The 20,503-nt window shown below is 30.4% G+C and overlaps 1 protein-coding gene across 5 annotated transcripts in view; it reads right to left on the reverse strand.

The window, feature by feature from the left end:
* The window catches only part of LOC142325386 (uncharacterized), a 78,151-nt gene that overhangs the window by 16,522 nt on the left and 41,126 nt on the right, over nt 1-20,503 (reverse strand). For all 5 annotated transcript variants that reach the window (XM_075367104.1, XM_075367102.1, XM_075367100.1 and 2 more), the window contains exons 10-12: nt 17,089-17,147; nt 13,347-13,551; nt 1,644-1,696 (exon numbers count right to left, since the gene is read on the reverse strand). In XM_075367104.1, coding sequence (XP_075223219.1) covers nt 1,644-1,696; nt 13,347-13,551; nt 17,089-17,147 — 317 coding nt within the window. The remainder of the gene's footprint in view (nt 1-1,643; nt 1,697-13,346; nt 13,552-17,088; nt 17,148-20,503) is intronic.

Consider the following 20,503-nt stretch of genomic DNA (forward strand, 5'->3'; position numbering starts at 1 on the left):
AGGAATATAGAATTAGGGGACAATACTGAAAGTAGAAACTGTAATCTGTGTCAAGGACTGACTAATCATCTAGCAATGAATGGTCTTGTGTCAAGTCAATAAGAGGTTTATAATTTATCAAAAAACTTTTAAACTTGGCATATTGAATTCAAACTTCAGCTTTCTGATCCTCAAAAAGCCAATAAATTACATCTTATCCAACTTGATACTTCTGCAACACCTAGAAACAAATTACATTATAACATTCTGAAGATTGAAATTAGTTAAAATATCTTGGTACTTAATAAACAGATTCTTGTAGGTCACTGAAGCAATCATCAATGTCATGTAAAGTAATAAGATATAGATATTAATATAAATAATTCTTCAAACTGCAAATGTTAACAGAATTTCAACGTTAAAAATATAATTTAAGGCTTTTAATATTAAATTTTAACTTCACTTTAATTTAGAATTTCAATAATAAAAATTAGTTCACTATATCACAATTACTTTCCTTAGAAATTAAAAAGTACAATCTAAATTTTATATACTTCATAAAAATTTAATGTTTTCAAATGGATTATACAGGGTAAGCAACATAAAACTGAACCTGTAACATACCTGCTGCAGAATCAATAGGTTATGTTGGAATGAAATTTTATAAATGATTTGAATAAATTAATAAGAAAAACATAAAACTTAATTTAAATGTTGCATTTATTTACCCTATTGTTACAAAAGATGTTCAAAATGACCACCCTCAGCAGCAATGCACTTTTGTGCTCAACTGTTCATATTGAGTCATCTGATCCATAACGTTATTGTCAATAGCATTGATTTCTTGTTGAATGTTCACATTCAGTTCATCAATATTGTGAGGATTAGATGCGCAACTCTCTCCTTTTAGTAGCATCAAAGAAAAAAATCAAAAGTAGACAACTCTGGGGATCGTGGAGGCCACCGTTCTCTGCTGACAGCTCATTGTTTGTCTCCTTCAGTTGTTGCACAATTGTAATGGGGTATGGTTTAAATTTTAATTCATGAAGAATTTTACGAAAAGATCTGTATTTAACAACAGATTGTTGGGATAACTTGTGTAGTGATTTTTTTATACTGGCAGTAATTCTTTCAATATCGGCAGTGGCCTGTGAAGCCCTAATGAAAAGTTGTCTTATTTCGTTTTGCATTTGAAACCAAACCTGTTGTACGCCACCTTTTAACTAAACTGTGTATGCTACTATTCGCTGGGATACAGGCATTTGGAAATTTTTCTATGAATACTTGACATGATTCTTCAAACAATCCTGAATGAATATAGGCCTCAATTATAGCTATCCCCTATCCTGGATTTAATAAGGCATTTAAGCAAACACAACTGCACTGAAACAAAACATATACTGTACTGACAAATAACCACCAAACAAATAGCAGCAACAATCAACAGTAATATATACATCCACTAGTTACACTAGTTGTGTGAGAGTCTTTCATAAATAGTGTTGGGTAGCGATTTCATTATAGGTTCAGTTTTATGTTGCTCACTGTACAAAATGATAGCACATTCTTAAAAGTGTAAATTGTACATTCTAATTACTAAATGATAGCCACAAATAGTTTGAAAAAATTAGTAAAAATGTAATGTCACTTATAACAACTTTTACCTTTTTTTGACCTGAACAACTGCTATCTTTCTCAAGTATTAGTGATTCACTATCTGAAACAGACAAAAAATCTGTACTCAATAGAAATAAACATGACTAATTTAAATTTCACCAAATAATTATGCAGTTGCTGTAACAGCGTAAGTTTGATCCTACATTATGATCTGTAGATTAAATCAGTTTTATTTCATTCAATTCTGGTCTTCAAATGCCATTTACACTATCACAAAGAAACTAAGTGATAATGATGTCATTTAGCACTAGTAACTTCTCTTTACTATTCTTTTTTTTTCATTTTTTATCATATCATCCATCAGCTTCTTCCCTTAATATTATACATATTTACTGCAAATACTTTACAACCATTGTAGCACATGTGATACTACATTCATAATGTAGTATAATTCTTGTATTCAGAGGTTATTCATCCTTCACTTAATTTTCATAAATAACTGTAATGAAATGTATTTCTCACATCAACATGATTATCCCAATAGAGAAATTATTAAACTTGCCATTGCCAATCCAGTGATATCATTCCTGAGTATGGCACTGATATCATTCCTGCCATGTAGTTACATCAGCAGGATTGATTTCCAGGAGTTGATCAGCAGGATTTCATTTACCATTAAAAAGTCACACGTACAAAACATTGAACTGAGGACCTATTACACTGCTTCAGCTTTTAAATTTCAGTATTAACTGTAATGTAAAGACTGAAAATTTTGTTGCTCTTCATTATTATCAATCATTCTTTAATTACTATGAGTAACATAATTTACACTATGCAAAGATGCTTTCAGTTCATTAGTATTAACAACTTCTTGAATTATATGCAGTCAACTATGCATATAAAATACAACTTATTTGAAATCATTCAAATATTCAGTCAAATACAATTCAGCATTCAGTCAAATATAATACCTACATGAATATACTTGTAGCTATTTCTAGAATCATTTCTTCAACCTCTAGTCACTGTCTTGAAACATAATTCCAATATTTATAACAATGTGATCAGTATTTTCCGAATACTGCAGGAATAAACACAGACTATACCGAAGAAGGAAAAGGTTTTGTGGCATATTTCACCATGAGTCTGTAATTTCTGTGAAAGAATTTTTTCTCCATAGAAACTAGATTCATGTTAGATACAATACATCTAAATTAAGGACAAATGGCTATCCTAACAAAATACAATCTTAAATTATAACACAAATTATGAAAATTGACACATTACATTATTACCTTACATATTATACACTTAAGGTGCCATACTCATACAGCAGGCAAGCAATCTATCATAAGACACCAGGCTCATTCCATGTCAAGTGGACCAGGGGTCCCCAGTCAACCAGCTCCAAACTTCATAAAATTTTGCGTGGACATTCGCTGTGGTCTTAAATGTCATTTTACCAAATTGTAGCTCTATTTCTGCTATTGCTCATTTTCTGTAATCTCTTTAAAAAAAAGGTATTTATGGGTACTTCACGCATACATGCAAAAAATTCTAACTCTGACTTATAATTTTGAAGGCAATATTAAAGCTATAAGTTTGAATTTTAATACTTTCAGTCAACATTTTATGCTGAATTCAGATACGTTATTTACAAGTTTCTTTTAGCACCTGATTTTGAGATACAGCAGCTGAAATTCAGCTAAAAAGTTGTTGCGACATTTTGTAAGTCAAAGTTTGAGCTTATATAATTCATTATCTAGTACTTTAATCAGATTGAGACTTTGTAACCTGAAAAGGGCATAATTGTGTGCAATATCCTAAAGTTTCAAAGCAACTGGAGGCTTATGTCAGGAGACATTCATCATCAAATTTGGTAAAAAGTTTTTTAGCTCAATTTTTGACCTACCTTTGTAAGCTTATATCTCAGGCATACCTTCTTAGATTTTGTTAGTTTTATAATAGTTAGAAAGAGAAATTTTTAAACTACAAAATCCACGCAGTTTCTTTTTTGTTAGTGTATAAGTGGCAGAATAAACAGTTGAAAGATAATGCATCTTTTACACAGGGAGCAAGTTTTCTGCAATGTTTATGGATTAAATGAATACTCTCTAGTAGAAAGTAATTTTTTAATAAGTAATATCACCAGTTATTCTGCCTGTTAATACAAAGTTGTTAACTGCATTAACTGTACCTAGCCTCCTATTGAATGCAGAGGAGCTAGTTTCAACTATTTTATTTGTTATGGCAAGGAGTTTTTTAAAATATTTATTACATATGCAAAAATACTAAACTCATTAAACAAAATTTAAATATAGTCATAGTAGTATGAACAGAGTGCAATAAAGTATTACAATATTACAGAACACAGTAGCTTCAAAATAAAATAAAAATATCTGAAGAAGTCAGAAACGAAGTCAAGAAGTCACAATACTTTTAATTCCACTTAGCTTAAATTGTTTATCAATCATAGATTGGATCTATTCTGAATATGTCATCCTGATGTTGTTGCTGGTGCTTCAAGAGTAGCAAAAATGTGCTGTTATGGAATCCAGCAAGTGTCCTTTCTAGTGGGCCAATGATGCAAACGAGCTGCACCATGAGGGTGCATAAAACGAATGAGGGCATCATGTACTTCAAAAGATATATCACATATATCTCCAATCCACCAAGTACTGTCATACATGCAAGCTACATATTGACCTGGTTGCAAGCTGACCTAAGTGATATGCCTTGAATAGGTTTATCAGTTTTATAAATATCAGCTTCAAATACTGAATTATCATTTCAGATTCTGCTGACTTGGATTTTAACTTTGCTAACTGGCTTAAACTGGTGGTTCTCTCTTGTTCCAGCAATTGTGTGACCACTACTAAACTGGCTTTCCTGTTCAGGTCGGATTCTCTCGACTTCTCTTGGAATAAAATTTTTTTTTACAAAATTCAAATAAGTCTCTTGGTATCAATTTCTGGTTTTCTATAGGTCACTGAAGACTGGCACATGCTGTTTTATCATTCTGTAATACCTCCAATTCCATCAAAGATTTTCTGTGGCTAGTACCAAAGAAGTTCCATTCAGCTGTTATCCCAAAGTCTTCATGATAACACAAATTACTAAAATTCTTGTACTGAGCAGCTGAACCGTCACTGAAATAGTTTAAATGCTTTATTTCAATCACTGTCTTCAAGTATTTGATCAGTTCAGTCAAAACTATATCAACAGCAATGATATCATGGCACAGACAATCACTAACCATGCAAATGCTAAGATTCTGAAGCTTGTTTTTTTGTAATAAACCATGAATGGAAGCTTGGCTGTTGTCCCAATGGAATCTCTGTACAGCATCTTGCACAAAAAATGAATAGTTCTCAGCAAAATCCATCAGGATAACGGTATGATTATCATTTAAATTTTCTTTCAGTTGTTTTAAATGTGAACATTGATGTTTTGAAACAAAATGGTGGCTTTCAGGCAAAACACCTTAAAGGATGGCTCTTCAATAAAATTTTCCATAGTCGCCTATTGCGTCTCTGTCTGTATGAATCCACTGCTTATATTTTTTTAGTTCCTCCAAGTCATAATATTTAAATTATCTAATGAGTAAGACTCCAATCCAGTTTTTCCAGGACATTGTTCACAATGTTGTAGCATGCAAGACTCTAAGCTGCACACAGTTTTCTCAATCAATACCTTGTAGTCATCTTTGACAGATATTGCAGCTAACATGAGCTTAACATTTTGAAGAATTGTACAAACACAAATTGAATGTGTGTCAACAGCAGCTACTATACGCATCACTTAGACCTATGTTCACAAAATTTTGAGAAGCCAACTTCACGGCCATAATGTGTGCAGTAAGCTATTTACATTTCTTTTAAATTGCACAGAAGTAGACATTTCTGTATGTGGACTTTTTCACCATTGATCCTAACTGAGACCAAAATCTTTCTTTCCTGGACAAATTTGGAAAAACTCATCATCTTCAAAAACTTTGAGGACTCATCTAATATCATCCTTCAATCTTTTACTCCTTTTTTTTTCTCGGTCGCCAAAATACCAACTTCAGATTTGAACTTCCTGGCCAGCTTCACCATTTGCATTGAAACCTGGAATTCATCATCTGTTTCTCAATACTCCAGCTATTGGGTGCCAATGTCAAAATCTGAACTTGTGGACTAGCTGAAATCAAAGGTTTGGCTTTGAGCTCTTCAATCAAGATATCCAGATCTTTACATCCTTGACACTGCTTACTCTTTAATGTTTGTATTACATTACTAACACTCAAACCAGCAGCAGTTGCTGCTGTAGTAGCAATAGGATCTTGTGCTCTTCTTACATTTGGCTTCAGGTAGCTTTTTAAATCATGTAAATCACAGTAGTCCTTCTGGAAGAATTCAAACTTCATCAACAAAACAGATTTATGATAGCTTTATAACATATGTCAGCATCTTGATTAAAGTTAATTCCAGATTGCCGCAGTAAAAGTTCTTTATTCATTGCTGATAGTTCTTTCACAGGCAACAAAAAAGCTTTTCCATAATTAAATGTTAAAACACTTGTGGCAACACAGCCATCAGGCTTGCCAAAATGCCAGGAACCAAGAACTTCACTCATTTTAAAACAATTCAAAACACAAATTATTTTTTATTGTTTTGGAGAAAACAATAAATGTCAACTGATTATAGAAGTTATTCACTAACTATGCTAATTCACAAAAAGTTATATAAATTTTCTTCAAAATAAAGAAAATTCTAAAAGAAATGGAATTTTCCATAAATTTCTAGAATGTTTTGGAGAATGGAGTTTTTCAGAATATTCTAGAAGATTTTAGAAAATGGGTTTTTTCACATCAGCCTAGAAAGTTCTAAAATAATTCAAAATTTTCTGGAACATTGCAAATCTTTTCAAGATATTGTAAATTTTAGAACATTCTTAAAAATCTAATAATATTCTGAAGCATTGAATGTTTTTACACCCTCAGCTGTTTTAATTAACCAGAAATGTCCACAGATTAAAAATCTGTCACATCCAAAAGATTAATTTCTTTGAAAAGCTTTTTTATATATGGATCAAAAAACAAAATGCATGGATTATGTTGTTTAAAAGCTGCCCTTTTAATATTATAAAATTAACAAAATCTAAGAAGTTATATCTGAGATATAAACCTTCGAAGATGGGCCAAAAACCATGGTACAAAATTTTGACCAAATTTGATGATGGATTTCTCCTGACATTCCAATTGCTCTGAAACTGCAGGAACCTACACATAATTATTCCTTTTTTCAAATTACAGTCTCATTCTGATTAAAAAAATTAGATAAGGAAATATATAAGCTCAGACTTTGACTTCCAAAATGTTGCGACAATTTTTGGCTGAATTTCAGCTGTTGTATCTCAAAATGAAGTTCCAAAAGAAACTTGTAACCAACATATTCAGATATGTTCACACATGTTATTGGTTAACACAGTTAACCAATAATACCAAAATTTGAATCTGTATCTTTATTATTGGCATCAAAATTGTAAGTCAAAGATAAATTTTTATATTTGTTCACTAACTGTAAGTACCCCTTTTTCAAGAGGCCACAAAAAATCAGCCATAGCTGATAAACAGCTACAATTTGGTACAACGGCATTTCAGACCATGAGGAACCTCTACACCAAAAGTTTGACAATATTTGGAGATGGTCAACTAGGGACAATTTTCAAAACATTTAACATGGAATGACCCACCAGTCAACTCCAAAGGCTGGTACACAGCAGAACCTCGAGCTTTATTAATGTTTCCAATATATTAATTACTTGTAGAAAAATATTAAACATGAAAAATTAAATAAAACACGTGTTTAGATTACAAAGAGTGCATCTAAACATTCACTGTGCACACCGAATCAGTTTTCTGTCATTTTTTGTCCTTAATAAGATTCAGAACCTGTCTTATCATATCAGAAATTACATCCAAAAATTATAATTTGTTTGGTTGGTATCTCACAATCCATTGAATTCGCTATCATTTAATAATTTTCTTAGAAATTTACTGGTAAACTGTAGTTGTAGCTGGTGTTTTGTTAACTCCACAGGCTAGGCTGGTTATCCATTAACCCCTTGTCTCCCACAGGTCACTATATTAACCACTGGTAATCAATTTTACAAATTCAAATTTCTCATGAACCATTTAACATAGAAAAAAGATTTTTATATGGATTTAATCACAACGCCTTGAATTATGAGAAAACGCAATAACTATAACAGCCGTGTTTAGTGTAGATATTTCACAAGGGATCAAACACACAGTACTTTTTTTTCACTAACATCATTTGATTCTTATATACATTAGCGGTTTGTTATCTTTTATATAATTGCTATGCAAATATAAATTCAACAGAATAACAAGTGAACGTGACTTTTATGAAAGGAAGCAATAATTTTAAACTATATTTTTTTTAAACCATACTTGTTCTTTATTCAAAATATTTTTATACATGTATCAAAAGCAAAACATTTATATATATATATATCAAAGTTAGATTTTATACTGGTTCAGTGACACAAACGTATGCACATATACTCCTTTACCTTTACCGAAATCTCAATTTTTTTTTTAGTTACAATTTTCTGAAATGTAGTGTTCTTTTTTTTTATTTATATAATCAGTTTTTATGTAAACTGTAAATTTTATATAAGTAAATTTTATGTCAAATTTACCAGAAAAGTCTATAGTTTATATAAATATTAAAAAAACAAAGGTCACTGATAAAAAAAATCAAAAACCATTAAAAATAATTGTAATTTTTTTTATACCATATTTGTGCGCGCGCACATAATAAAATATTAACAAAAATTAATTTTTGTTGAACAATATAAATTAATAACGCATTGTTAACATACCTGAATTTTTTCAGATTTTTTGGATGAAAAACAATTCAGTAATAGAGAGATAAACAAACGTTTACCGAAATCTCAGTTTGCACATGAAATAAAGCGGGAGGTTAAAGGTTATTGGCTTAGCACATGTTTGCTAAGGTAGGCATTCTCACTACTCTTAAATCCTGCACCTATCAAGAGTCACACTCTATTGGGGATGAAAGGTATAAAAGTCCATGTGGCACTCCCAAATCAATAAATAATGAAACTATATAAAAGTAAGAAGTTGAGCAAGCCTAAGTGCTATTGCTATCTCACTGTATAGAAGAATTACATTTATTATTTTATTGAAAATATTCTTTTTTTAGATTCATATTATTACTCTATAAATAAATTAATACAAAATGTTCATAATTTTAATGTGCAGTTTAATTAAAAATTTCCATCATGACTGAGGATGCAGGATCCTGGGAAAGTACTTTCATGGTAAAAGTAAGGTAAGACATGTTTTACCTTAATATTCTGTACTAGCATATTCTTCCCTTAATATGTTCACTGCAAATATTTTACAACTATTGTAGGTGGTTTATATTAATATAATTTAAAATGTAAAAGTATTTATAATGCATTTTTAAGTATAAGCAGATTTACATGTACTTATGGTTACAGAACTTCTATCCTGAAAGACAGTAATTTATTACAATATAGTACTATATTAAAGTACAGGTTCAAGGTTGGTAGGTTAGAAAATTTAAAGAGGGAAATGGATAGATTCAATGTAGATGTAGTAGGAATTAGTGAGGTTTGGTGGGAAGAGGAATACTACTTTTGGTCAGGTGATTTTAGAATTAACACATCTTCAAATAAAGGGCAGGCAGGAGTAGGTTTCGTAATGAACAAGAAGATAGGGAAGAGAGTAGAGTATTTCAAAATGCATAGCAACAGAATCATTGTAATAAGGATAAAATCAAAACCTAAGCCAACGATTGTTAATGTCTATATGTCTACAAGTGCCCGTAATGATGTAGAGTGTTTATACAAAGATATTGATGAAGCAATTAAACACATAAATGTGGATGAAAATTTAATAATCGTTGGAGATTGGATTGTAAGCATTGAAAAAGGTAAGGAAGGAAATATTGTGGTTGAATATGGACTGGGTAAAAGGAATAAAACAGGGGACTGACTTCATGATTAAGCAAAGATTTAGTGATAATGAAATGTAGATTGGGGTTTAAAAACCTGAAGAAAATGTGTTGGATGAATCTGTGAAATTTTGAGAAGCTTGAGGAAGAGGAGGTAAAGAAGATTTTTGAGGGGGACATCGCAAGAGGTCTGAGTAAAAAAGATAAGGTGGAAAATGTAGAAGAAGAATGGGAGAATGTTAAAAAGGAAATTCTTATATCAGCAGAAGCGAACTTACATGGAACAAAGATAACTGGAAGAAAACCTTGGAATCAGAGGATATATTGCAGCTGATGGAAGAACATAGAAAATAAAAGAATGCTAGTGATGAAGAAAGTAGTAAAAGGAACTATTGACAATTAAGAAATACTATAAACAGGAAGTGCAAACTAGCAAAAGAAGAGTGGATTAAAGAAAAGTGTTCAGAAGTGAAATAGAAATGATCATTGGTAAAATTGACAGTGCATACTGGAAAGTTAAGGAAAATTATGTGGTACATAAATTAAAATCTAATGTTAAACAAAGATGGTACACCGGTTTATAATATGAAAGGAAAGGTCGATTGGTGAGCAGAATATAGAAGAGTTATATGGAGGAAATGAATTAGAAAATGGTGTTATAGAGGAAAAAGAGAAAGTCAAAGAGGATGAAAGGGGAGAAACAATACAGAGTTCTGAATTTAAGAAAGCATTAATAGATTTGAATGACAGAAAGACTCCTGGAATAAACGGAATACCTGCAGAATTACTGTGCAGTGCAGGTGAGGAAGCGACAGGTAGATTACACAAACTGGTGTGTAATATTTACGAAAAATGGGAAGTTCCATCATTCTTCAAAAAGAGTGTTATAGTCATGATACCAAAGAAAGCAGGAGCAAATAAATGTGAAGAATACAGAACAATTACCTTAACTAGTCATGTATCAAAAATCTTAACTAGAATTCTGTACAGAAAAATTGAGAGGAGAGTGGAAGAAGTGTTAGGAGAAGACAAATTTGGTTTCAGGAAAAGTATAGGGACAAGGGAAGCAATAATCAAATAACATAAGAAATAAGCCGTAATAAAAAAGGGAATCCAACAAGGATGTTACCTATCCCCCTTTACTTTTTTAATCTTTACATAGTACTAGCAGATAATGAGGTTAAAAGTATAATTTAGATTCAGAGTAACAGTACAAGGTAAAAAGATAAAGATGCTACGATTTGCTGATGATATTGTAATTCTAGCTGAGAGTAAAAAAGATTTAGAAGAAACAATGAACGGCATGGATAATGTCCTACGCAAGAACTTCTGCATGAAAATAAACAAGAACAAAACAAAAGTAATGAAATCAAGTAGAAATAATGAAGATTATGAATCACTGAATCTTAAAATAGGAAAAGATTATGGAGGTAGAAGAATTTTGTTATTTGAGAAGTAGAATTACTAAAGATGGATGAAGCAGAAGTAATATAAAATGCCAAATAGCACAGGCAAAACGAGCCTTCATTCAGAAATATAATTTCTTTACATCAAAAATTAATTTAAACATCAGGAAAACATTTTTGAAAGTATATGCTTGTGCATCGCTTTATATGGAAATGAAACGTGGATGCATGGAGTACCTGAGAAGAAAAGATTACAAGCTTTTGAAGTGTGGTGCTATAGGAGAATGTTAAAAATCAGATGGGTGGATAAAGTAACAAATAAAGACATGTTGCGGCAAATTGATGAAGAAAGAAGCATTTGGAAAAGTATAGTTAAAAGAAGATACAGACTTATAGGCCACATATTAAGGCAACTTGGAATAGTCGCTTTAATAATGGAGGGACAGGTAAAAGGGAAAAGTTGTGCAGGCAGACAACATTTGGAATATGTAAAACAAATTGTTAGGGATGTAGGATGTAGGGGGTATATCGAAATGAAACGACTGGCACTAGATAGGGAATCTTGGAGAGCTGCATCAAACCAGTCAAATGACTGAAGACAAAAAAAAGTACTATACTATGTAGCTTAGCTTAACCTAGAGAACTCTGCTAAGCTAAGCTACATAGTATTGTACTTTTTTATACAAAGGTTAAGGTTAGACTTAATGAGCCACTATAGACATCCTCAGTTAATCTACCAATACAAAAGAACCAACTATGTAAAAAAAAAATAATCAACAGAAAAAGAATATGTAAAAAATCAGTTTGCTAATCAACTCAGAGCAACAACATTTTGAACCTTTTGCCATCAAACAGGTAGACTTTGTTTTATAAAAACTATGTTTTAACTACTGTCTCATTCAACCATACAAGATATGTATTACAGTCAAGTCATTTGCAAGCATAGGTGTCTTGTCTTGTCTTGCAGATACCTTTTCCCATATGAGGATAAGAAGTCAACTTAAAACCTATAGTGAGACATTTATTTATCTTGGCAACATTTTATCTGTTGCTACCAATGATAGTATTGATTATATGTACACATAAATAATTCATTTACTTATGTAATAATAGTAATTTATAGATTACAGAATATATCTGTAAAAAAATTGTTCTCCATACTAATCTATGAAAAATTATAATTTTCAAAAAAAAACTGTTATTTTAATAACACTCAGTATTATCAAATCACTTACCACAATAATTACTACAAAAAAATTATAACCAATACCAGCAGGATCATTTTTTTTTTTACTGAAATTCTGAGAAAATAAAATCGCAGAAAATATTCAGTTACATATCTTTAAAACACTTTTGTTCAATTTATGGTATTTTTTCAAAACATGGTATTTTAATCTAAATAAATTTCTTAATTTCTTCTAATAATAGATCTTTAATTTCTTAATTATTAACTCTTATTTCATTGCACTTTTTTCTTTTCTTCAAACCGTTCCTTTTAGCAGAACTTCTAAAAATTAAAACCACTTCTTTTAAAATGTTGTCATCCGTACTTGCCATATATATAACAGCTTTGAAGAGTTCATTTTTCCTTTTTTTTCAATTTAACATTCTTTATGGAAAACTCACACAACAGATTATTGCATCATTTGTTTAATTTCAAAATAATTTGAAACAAGATTTTTCTTTTAAAAAGTTTAACTTCATATTTACTGTCAATGTCATAATCGTGAAGAAAATTCTTAAGATTCTATCCAGTTGTTTTCTCCCATTATAGATACTCATAAAGAAAAAAAATCATGCTTATTTTTTCAGTAACAATTACATAACAATAATTAAAAAAGAATATTTGAAAGAAATGATGTTAGAAAGGTTTCAGGATTTTGACACCAATTGTAAATTTTAATTTATCCAAAAAAATAAAAGTCAAACAAACAGGTTTAAATTTTTACTGTAAAAACTGAGAATAAGTAATTAAATCCTAGGCCTCTCTGTTCTCTCAATTATATCTCTTTTAAAAACTGATTTCACTCAAAGCAATTTGGTGAAATTTGTAATGAAACTATGTTTTTCTGGTAAAAGTAATGAACGATTGATTTTTTAATGATGAATGGATTGGCTCTTTGTAAAGAAATCATTGAGTAAATAATAAAGGGGTCAATGGAATTAATGAATTTTTAGTCTAAGACTTAATATTTCCACTTTTAGATACTCTTGATAATGTTAACAAAATATGTTCCTGTACAAACAATTATGGTTCATTAACATTTTTGTAATCAAAAATTAAATTTTTAGACTTTCCTGACTTCCTTAAAATATATGCATGAATACTAACCTTTAACTTCCTCCACATCCCCGTGTTTATCATAGTTTGTTGTTCGTCTTTTTCTTAAATTTCTTTTATTCAACGTTTCTGTATTAGTTGGTAAAAGCTCATTCTTTTCATCACATACATTAGATTTTTGTAGTTCCATTGACTTGGAATCAGAAATTTTATTAGTATTCTTAGTTTTATTATTTTTTACAGTATTGTTTCTGCTCTAAAAATAAACAACACAAAAACTACACCCTGTACTTTTAATACAATTATTAAACAATGGAAATAATATACAATGAAAACTAAATTATAAATTAACATACAACTAAAACTATTATTAATGTCATCTTATTATTAGAATAGGATGAATGTTTACTCTTCACTAGCCTGCTCATCACACTTAATGTCCTTAGCCCTATAGGGACATAAGAACCCTGCGAAAAATAAAGAAATTATTACGTATAATGCATTAATTAGACAGGTCAACAATGGAAAAGTTGTTTGAAAACTAATTTGATTCTTAAAGATTTTTGTGTGCTGTTTCAAGAAAAACAGTTAAAAAATTCTATCACGTTACATTTTTTCACTAAATAAATTTGTTTAATATTCTCAAAATTGATGATCAATATATTTTATTCATAAAACATTAAATAAAAAATTAGATCTGTTAATTTTTTTGATACCTTATTTTTAGTTTGATACAATAAGATGAGTGACTAATATGATGATGTAATATGATTAATTAGAGTGACTTCATGAGTCATTTTTGTCAAGCTATTAGCTAAGGTGATGACTCACTCATTCCTACTCCCTTTCACTCTACAAAAATAAAAAAAAAATCAGTTGCAATTAGAACATTGTTTGAAAAGTTTTGTTAGTGTTAAACAGTTTTCGAAACCTTCTATAGTGTTTTACTTTTCTTTCATTTTTCGAAGTTATTTCATTTGTGCTGTCCTTGTGTTTTTATATTTTGAAATGGCTTCAAGGGGTTTTGTTAATTCAGCTAATAATTTCTGTTACGTTAGCAGGGAGTTTGTGGTGAAGAAAGAGCAAAAAAATATTACAGACTTTGTTAAAAAAGTGTACAATTTTGGGGTAAAACTTGGTGACTAAGATGAATGTGGACCCCTCATACAGTTTGTTGTACTTGTGCGGAAGAGCTACCCAAATGGACAAAAGGTAAGAAAAAATCTTTTCGGTTTGGAGTACCAATGATCTGGAAAGAACAACACAATCACAGTGATAATTGTTACTTTTGTTCTTCTAATGTACAAGGGTTCAATCTAAAAAATAAGAAAAATTGTATATCCAAATTTTTTTCAGCAATACGCCCTGTTCCTCATGGCTCTGGTGTACCTGGACCTTCAGTTCCCAAAAAACCAGAAGATATACTAGACAACTCCAAAACAGAGTCGCAGGATGATGACAATGATAATGATTTTATTTCTGGTAGTTCCAAACCACATTTTTTTCATAGCATCAACTGAATGACTTGGTCAGAGATTTAAGTCAAAGAAATAACTTACTGGCCACTGGCACTTCTTTCTCATGTTAGATAAATAAGAGAGAAAGTCTTTATTTCGTACTTTTCTGAAGATGGAAGATTAATTTATTGTAACAATGTTCCTTATATAATGAACAGTTGAACATAAAGTATGATGTGAATGAATGGAGGCTGTTTATTGACTCATCCAAAAGAAGCCTCAAAGCTGTTATTCTTCATAATGACAACAAATATATGCTTCAGTGCTTGTAGAACACTCCGTGTATCTGAAAGAATGCTAAGAGAATTTAGAATTAGTTCTGTCTAAACTGAAATTTTGCGATCATAAATGGATAATATATGGTGACCCTAAAGTAATTTCTATGCTTCTTAGGCAGCAGGGAAAATAACCAAATATCCCTGTTTCTTATATGAATGGGACAGCTGGGGCAAGAAAGAACACTGGACCAGAAAAGAATAGTCACAGAGGGTATTATTAGAACCTGGAACTTTAGTTGATCTACAGAAAATCCTCCTACCTCCACTTCTCATCAAACTGGGGCTGATGAAACAATCTGTAGAGGTTCTATCTAAAGAAGGAGAGTGTTTTAAATACATAAGCCATAAGTTTCCATAGCTGTCAGAAGCCAAAGTGAAAGGTGTTTTCACTGGTCCAGATATTCGTAAACTTTTTAAAGATGAAGTCTTTCAAACTAAAATCAAGGACATTGAAAAATCATCATGGAAAGCATTTAAAGAAGTCGTAAAGAAATTTCTTGGGAACAATAAGGATCCAAATTTTAAGTGTATAGTGAAAAACATGCAAACGAAATTCCAAGATTTGGGTTGTTCGATAAGCTTGAAGGTACTTTTTCTGCATTCTCTCATACTGATTATTTCCCTGAAAATTTTGGTACTGTAAGTGAAGAACAGGTTGAAAGATTTCACCAAGATATAAAGGAAATGGAATGCAGATATCAGGGAAGGTGAAATGTGAACAAGATTGCAGGCTACTGTTGTTGCATTATAGAGACGATCTGCAAGCAGATTGGTCTGAACACAATGAACACAAAATGTGGCCTGAAAAGTATTGAAAGTAAAAGTAAACGGAATACAAGTCTTCATAGAGGTAAGAAAATGTACAAAAATCCTTCTTTTAAGTCCTTTACTTTTTAAAAATGAAAATTTTCCACGAGGAATACATATACAGTATGCCTTTTTTCAATTTTTTTTTTAGTATTGTGAAAAATTCCTACTCTACAGAAAAAAAACAGTGACCATATTAGCACACAAAATAACATGAAAATCAGTAATCAGATTGCAAGCAACTTTCAAATTCCTTAATTTTATTGACCTGTGTTATTTATTAGTCAAATTTTAAACAAATAACCAATTATACGTAAAAAGAAAAATTAATGATTACTAACAATACACAACTACTATTTTCCATATTCTCTAATTTAAAAAAAATATATTTGTACTGGTAAAAGTAAGCTAAAACAAAAATGTCTAAATAATGTTTAAACATTTTTCTTTTTAAATATGTGCCTAATTGGTAATTTGGATACATATTTTCATCCTTATAAAAATATATTTACTATTTAATGGAAGCACCTATAAAAAGCATAAAATAAGTTCTTTCTTCTTAACCTCCTCAGTAAAGCATTATCAGATTTTGTAATGAAGTTTTAACAAGGATTGTATACTGTACAGACAATTTCTGATAGCTTTGTTTTCAGATGTGTGAATATTAAAATAATAGACCTTATTTGTACATTCTTTTTTTCTCTCTCTTTTCTGTTTAGCCTCTGGAAACACCACAAGTTATTTTACTTCAGAAGTTATTAATGTAAATGAAGTGTATTCTTGTACAGTCTTAGGTCGACCATTCCTGAGATATGTGATTGAGACCCAACTACCAAAGAACACTGGTATCCATGATCTAGTATTCAAATCCATATAAAAGTATAAAAACTACCTTTATTAGGATTTGAACCTTAGAACTTGACTTCAAAATCAGGATCAAGTGTTGTTCTTTCTTTTCATGTATAATTATTTCATTTACATGAAATCTGAGAAATATTGCATAGTTTTAAAATCCCGATATTTATTTTGAAACACTTGATATTTCAGCTTACTAATAAAGTAATCAATTATACTTAACAGATTTGCATAATACAATATCTATCCCATTTAAAAAATAATCAATAGTTTCATTCGAACAATTAAAGAAAATGAACAATGAATTAATAAGTTTACATACTTAAATGTACTCACTTTTTTTGATTTTGAATTAGGTGAAATATTAACCTCATTCCTTCTTTTTTTGCCTCTTCCTTAATGAACAAACATAGTAAATACAAACAACAATCAAAATAACATAAATAAAGTTACAACCACAAAATAAATAAAAAAGTTATCTGATCATTTGATTAAAAAGAATTTTTTCATGGATTTTTTTTGAGATTAATAGGAAGGTTTTTACAATGAAAAACTAACTCCAACTACAGATAAAACTAAGATATTTCATAATGTACTTGCTGAAACAGCAATCACATTTATAAAATCCTATTTACCGCAAAAGATAACTGTGAATGTGAGAAAGTTGAGACCCCTCCTACAAACACACATGCGCGTGCACACACACAAAATCCTCAATCCAAATAAACAAACTTTTTATCCAAAATTGTTTATATTTTCAATGGTATAGTATTATTTTCCACATAAAAATTACTAAAACAGGGATAAACAGGCGATTAAAATTATGCTCATCTTGCATTTCATATCTATCCTAGATTTTGTCAGATAGCCCAATTAATCAGATTTCATCTTTTTCCTGTGCACATGCTAAACTTAATACTACCTGTACACCTAACTTTAACTTCAGTTTGTTTTATAATTTGAAAACTTTTCCAAAATGAAATTAATTTAAATTCTGCACATCCTGGTTTACTGTGATATGCCTAATTACAGGTTTGTACCTACAGCAATATGCTTCATTAATGTTCTTAAATTATTTTAATTTTTTTTTACTCTCATAATATTTATAGGTAATTAAGCATAAGTATCAACACAAAAAAAATGCCTTATAATCTTGCCATATAATGTTTTTTATGACAACATAAAAATTATTTACACTAATGTAAAAAATATTATTACATGTAATAAAAATCTTGCATGTAACACAGGAATAGCAGATAATACTGAAAATCTAACACTTTAACTACACATCTCTGTTAAAAGAATACCAGGAAACTTAACATAAACCTGTTTAGATATATGATATCCATTTAAAAATTAGACTTGATTTTTTTTTTTTTAACAAACCAAATGAGATTAGCAAAGTATGGTTGTTGATTGTAAAGTGAGCTTAAACAGAGTAGTCACAGAATTATGCCATTTTACCTTAGTTGCCATGAAAATACTTTGTTGAATTTCTCTTGATTCCATTATAGGGGAAAATATAAACAATATGTATTCCTTGAATTCTGTCACAGATCTGGGAAACCACAGCTAATTAACATAACGGTCATTACCAAATATTTAGTGATTTACAGAAATAAGACCATGTCATCTGTAATTATTTTACCATTTTGAAAGAATTGTTGAAAGTGATCAAGTGAAGGATGTGAGGGAAAGTGGTTCAACAAGCTCCATTAATGAAATTAACTGCAAACAATTGCTCAGCCATCTGAGTAATCACCTTTAAGTATCTGGTCAAACCTATTGAAATTTGCTACTAAATTAGTAATTATAACAATGTAATCTTAACAAAGGTCCAAACTTTGTAATGGATGAAAGCTGGTTTCCTATTATCGAAGAAACTTCATCAAACTGGCAACCATATAGAGGCAGACATGTGCTTTTGTAATATGTGGGCAGTGGAGTGTATGAAATGTTAATGCGAGTGTATGAGTGTATAAATGTAGTGTGAGTATATGTACACTCCAAGAGTACAAACCATTATAAAGGACTACTACTCTGGAGTTCTTTGCAGTTTATGAGATATAATGAGCATATCCTCCCAATGTTCTGCAGCAGTTTTAGGCCAAACAGCATTTCACTGTTCTAACAACTTCCATACTCATAAGATCTAGATCTATGAAATTTACAATTTTTCTCCAGAATAAAATACTCCCTAAAGCAATACAATTTTTAAGATGAGGAAGCTATAAACAAAATACGGAGGAAGCTACCAATAATTTCTAAAACAGACTTCCAGAAATATCAGGGAAACTGGAGTCGATATTACAGGAGTAATGCCCCATACTTGTTAGTAATCAATTTTTTTTATCAATCTCCATAATTATTAAATGAACTTAATGAACAAGTTGATATGAGAAACAAGCCATTCTAAACTGCAAACAATTGCTCAGCCATCTGAGTAATCACCTTTAAGTATCTGGTCAAACCTATTGAAATTTGCTACTAAATTAGTAATTATAACAATGTAATCTTAACAAAGGTCCAAACTTTGTAATGGATGAAAGCTGGTTTCCTATTATCGAAGAAACTTCATCAAACTGGCAACCATATAGAGGCAGACATGTGCTTTTGTAATATGTGGGCACTTTTGTAATATGTGGGCAGTGGAGTGTATGAAATGTTAATGCGAGTGTATGAGTGTATAAATGTAGTGTGAGTATATGTACACTCCAAGAGTACAAACCATTATAAAGGACTACTACTCTGGAGTTCTTTGCAGTTTATGAGATATAATGAGCATATCCTCCCAATGTTCTGCAGCAGTTTTAGGCCAAACAGCATTTCACTGTTCTAACAACTTCCATACTCATAAGATCTAGATCTATGAAATTTACAATTTTTCTCCAGAATAAAATACTCCCTAAAGCAATACAATTTTTAAGATGAGGAAGCTATAAACAAAATACGGAGGAAGCTACCAATAATTTCTAAAACAGACTTCCAGAAATATCAGGGAAACTGGAGTCGATATTACAGGAGTAATGCCCCATACTTGTTAGTAATCAATTTTTTTTATCAATCTCCATAATTATTAAATGAACTTAATGAACAAGTTGATATGAGAAACAAGCCATTCTAAACTGCAAACAAACTTTATATAACAATAGTAGTCATTTAATTAATAGTATTTGCTAACCAAATCAGTGATCAGCATGCTGGTTTAATTGTTTTCAATTCCAAGCAAGGATGTAATAATTCTTAACACTACAAATGTGGGAGGGGACAAAATATTTATGTTTCTGTAACACTGAACATTTTATTCCTTTACTTAATAGATAAAATTTACTTAATAGTTTAGAGATAAACTTGACCTCTTAATTTTTTATTAACAGTATTATTTACATAAAAAACCAGATGTAGAGATTTTTATAATATAAAAAAAGAAAAATAATAGCTGTTGTAGTTAATACATGAAAAATCATGATTTTGACTGCATTGTAAACTATCTGTAACATTACTAATATGTATGAATTACTTTTCCAAGATATATACTCTCGTATAAACAAGCAGACAATTAAAAATGAGAATTAGTTATAAAATAATTTGAAATGTAACCTCATGATGGAAACATTTCATATAAAATAGCCAATGTAGAGGAACCACACGTAAGGTTTCCTTACATAGTAACAATATTACATACTTCAGTACAGAACAGGCACTGTAGAAATCAATTAGGCACTTTGAAGTCATACTGAATAACCACAAA

The sequence above is a fragment of the Lycorma delicatula genome, chromosome 5, assembly GCF_047948215.1.
Source record: "Lycorma delicatula isolate Av1 chromosome 5, ASM4794821v1, whole genome shotgun sequence".
Lineage (NCBI taxonomy): Eukaryota > Metazoa > Arthropoda > Insecta > Hemiptera > Fulgoridae > Lycorma > Lycorma delicatula.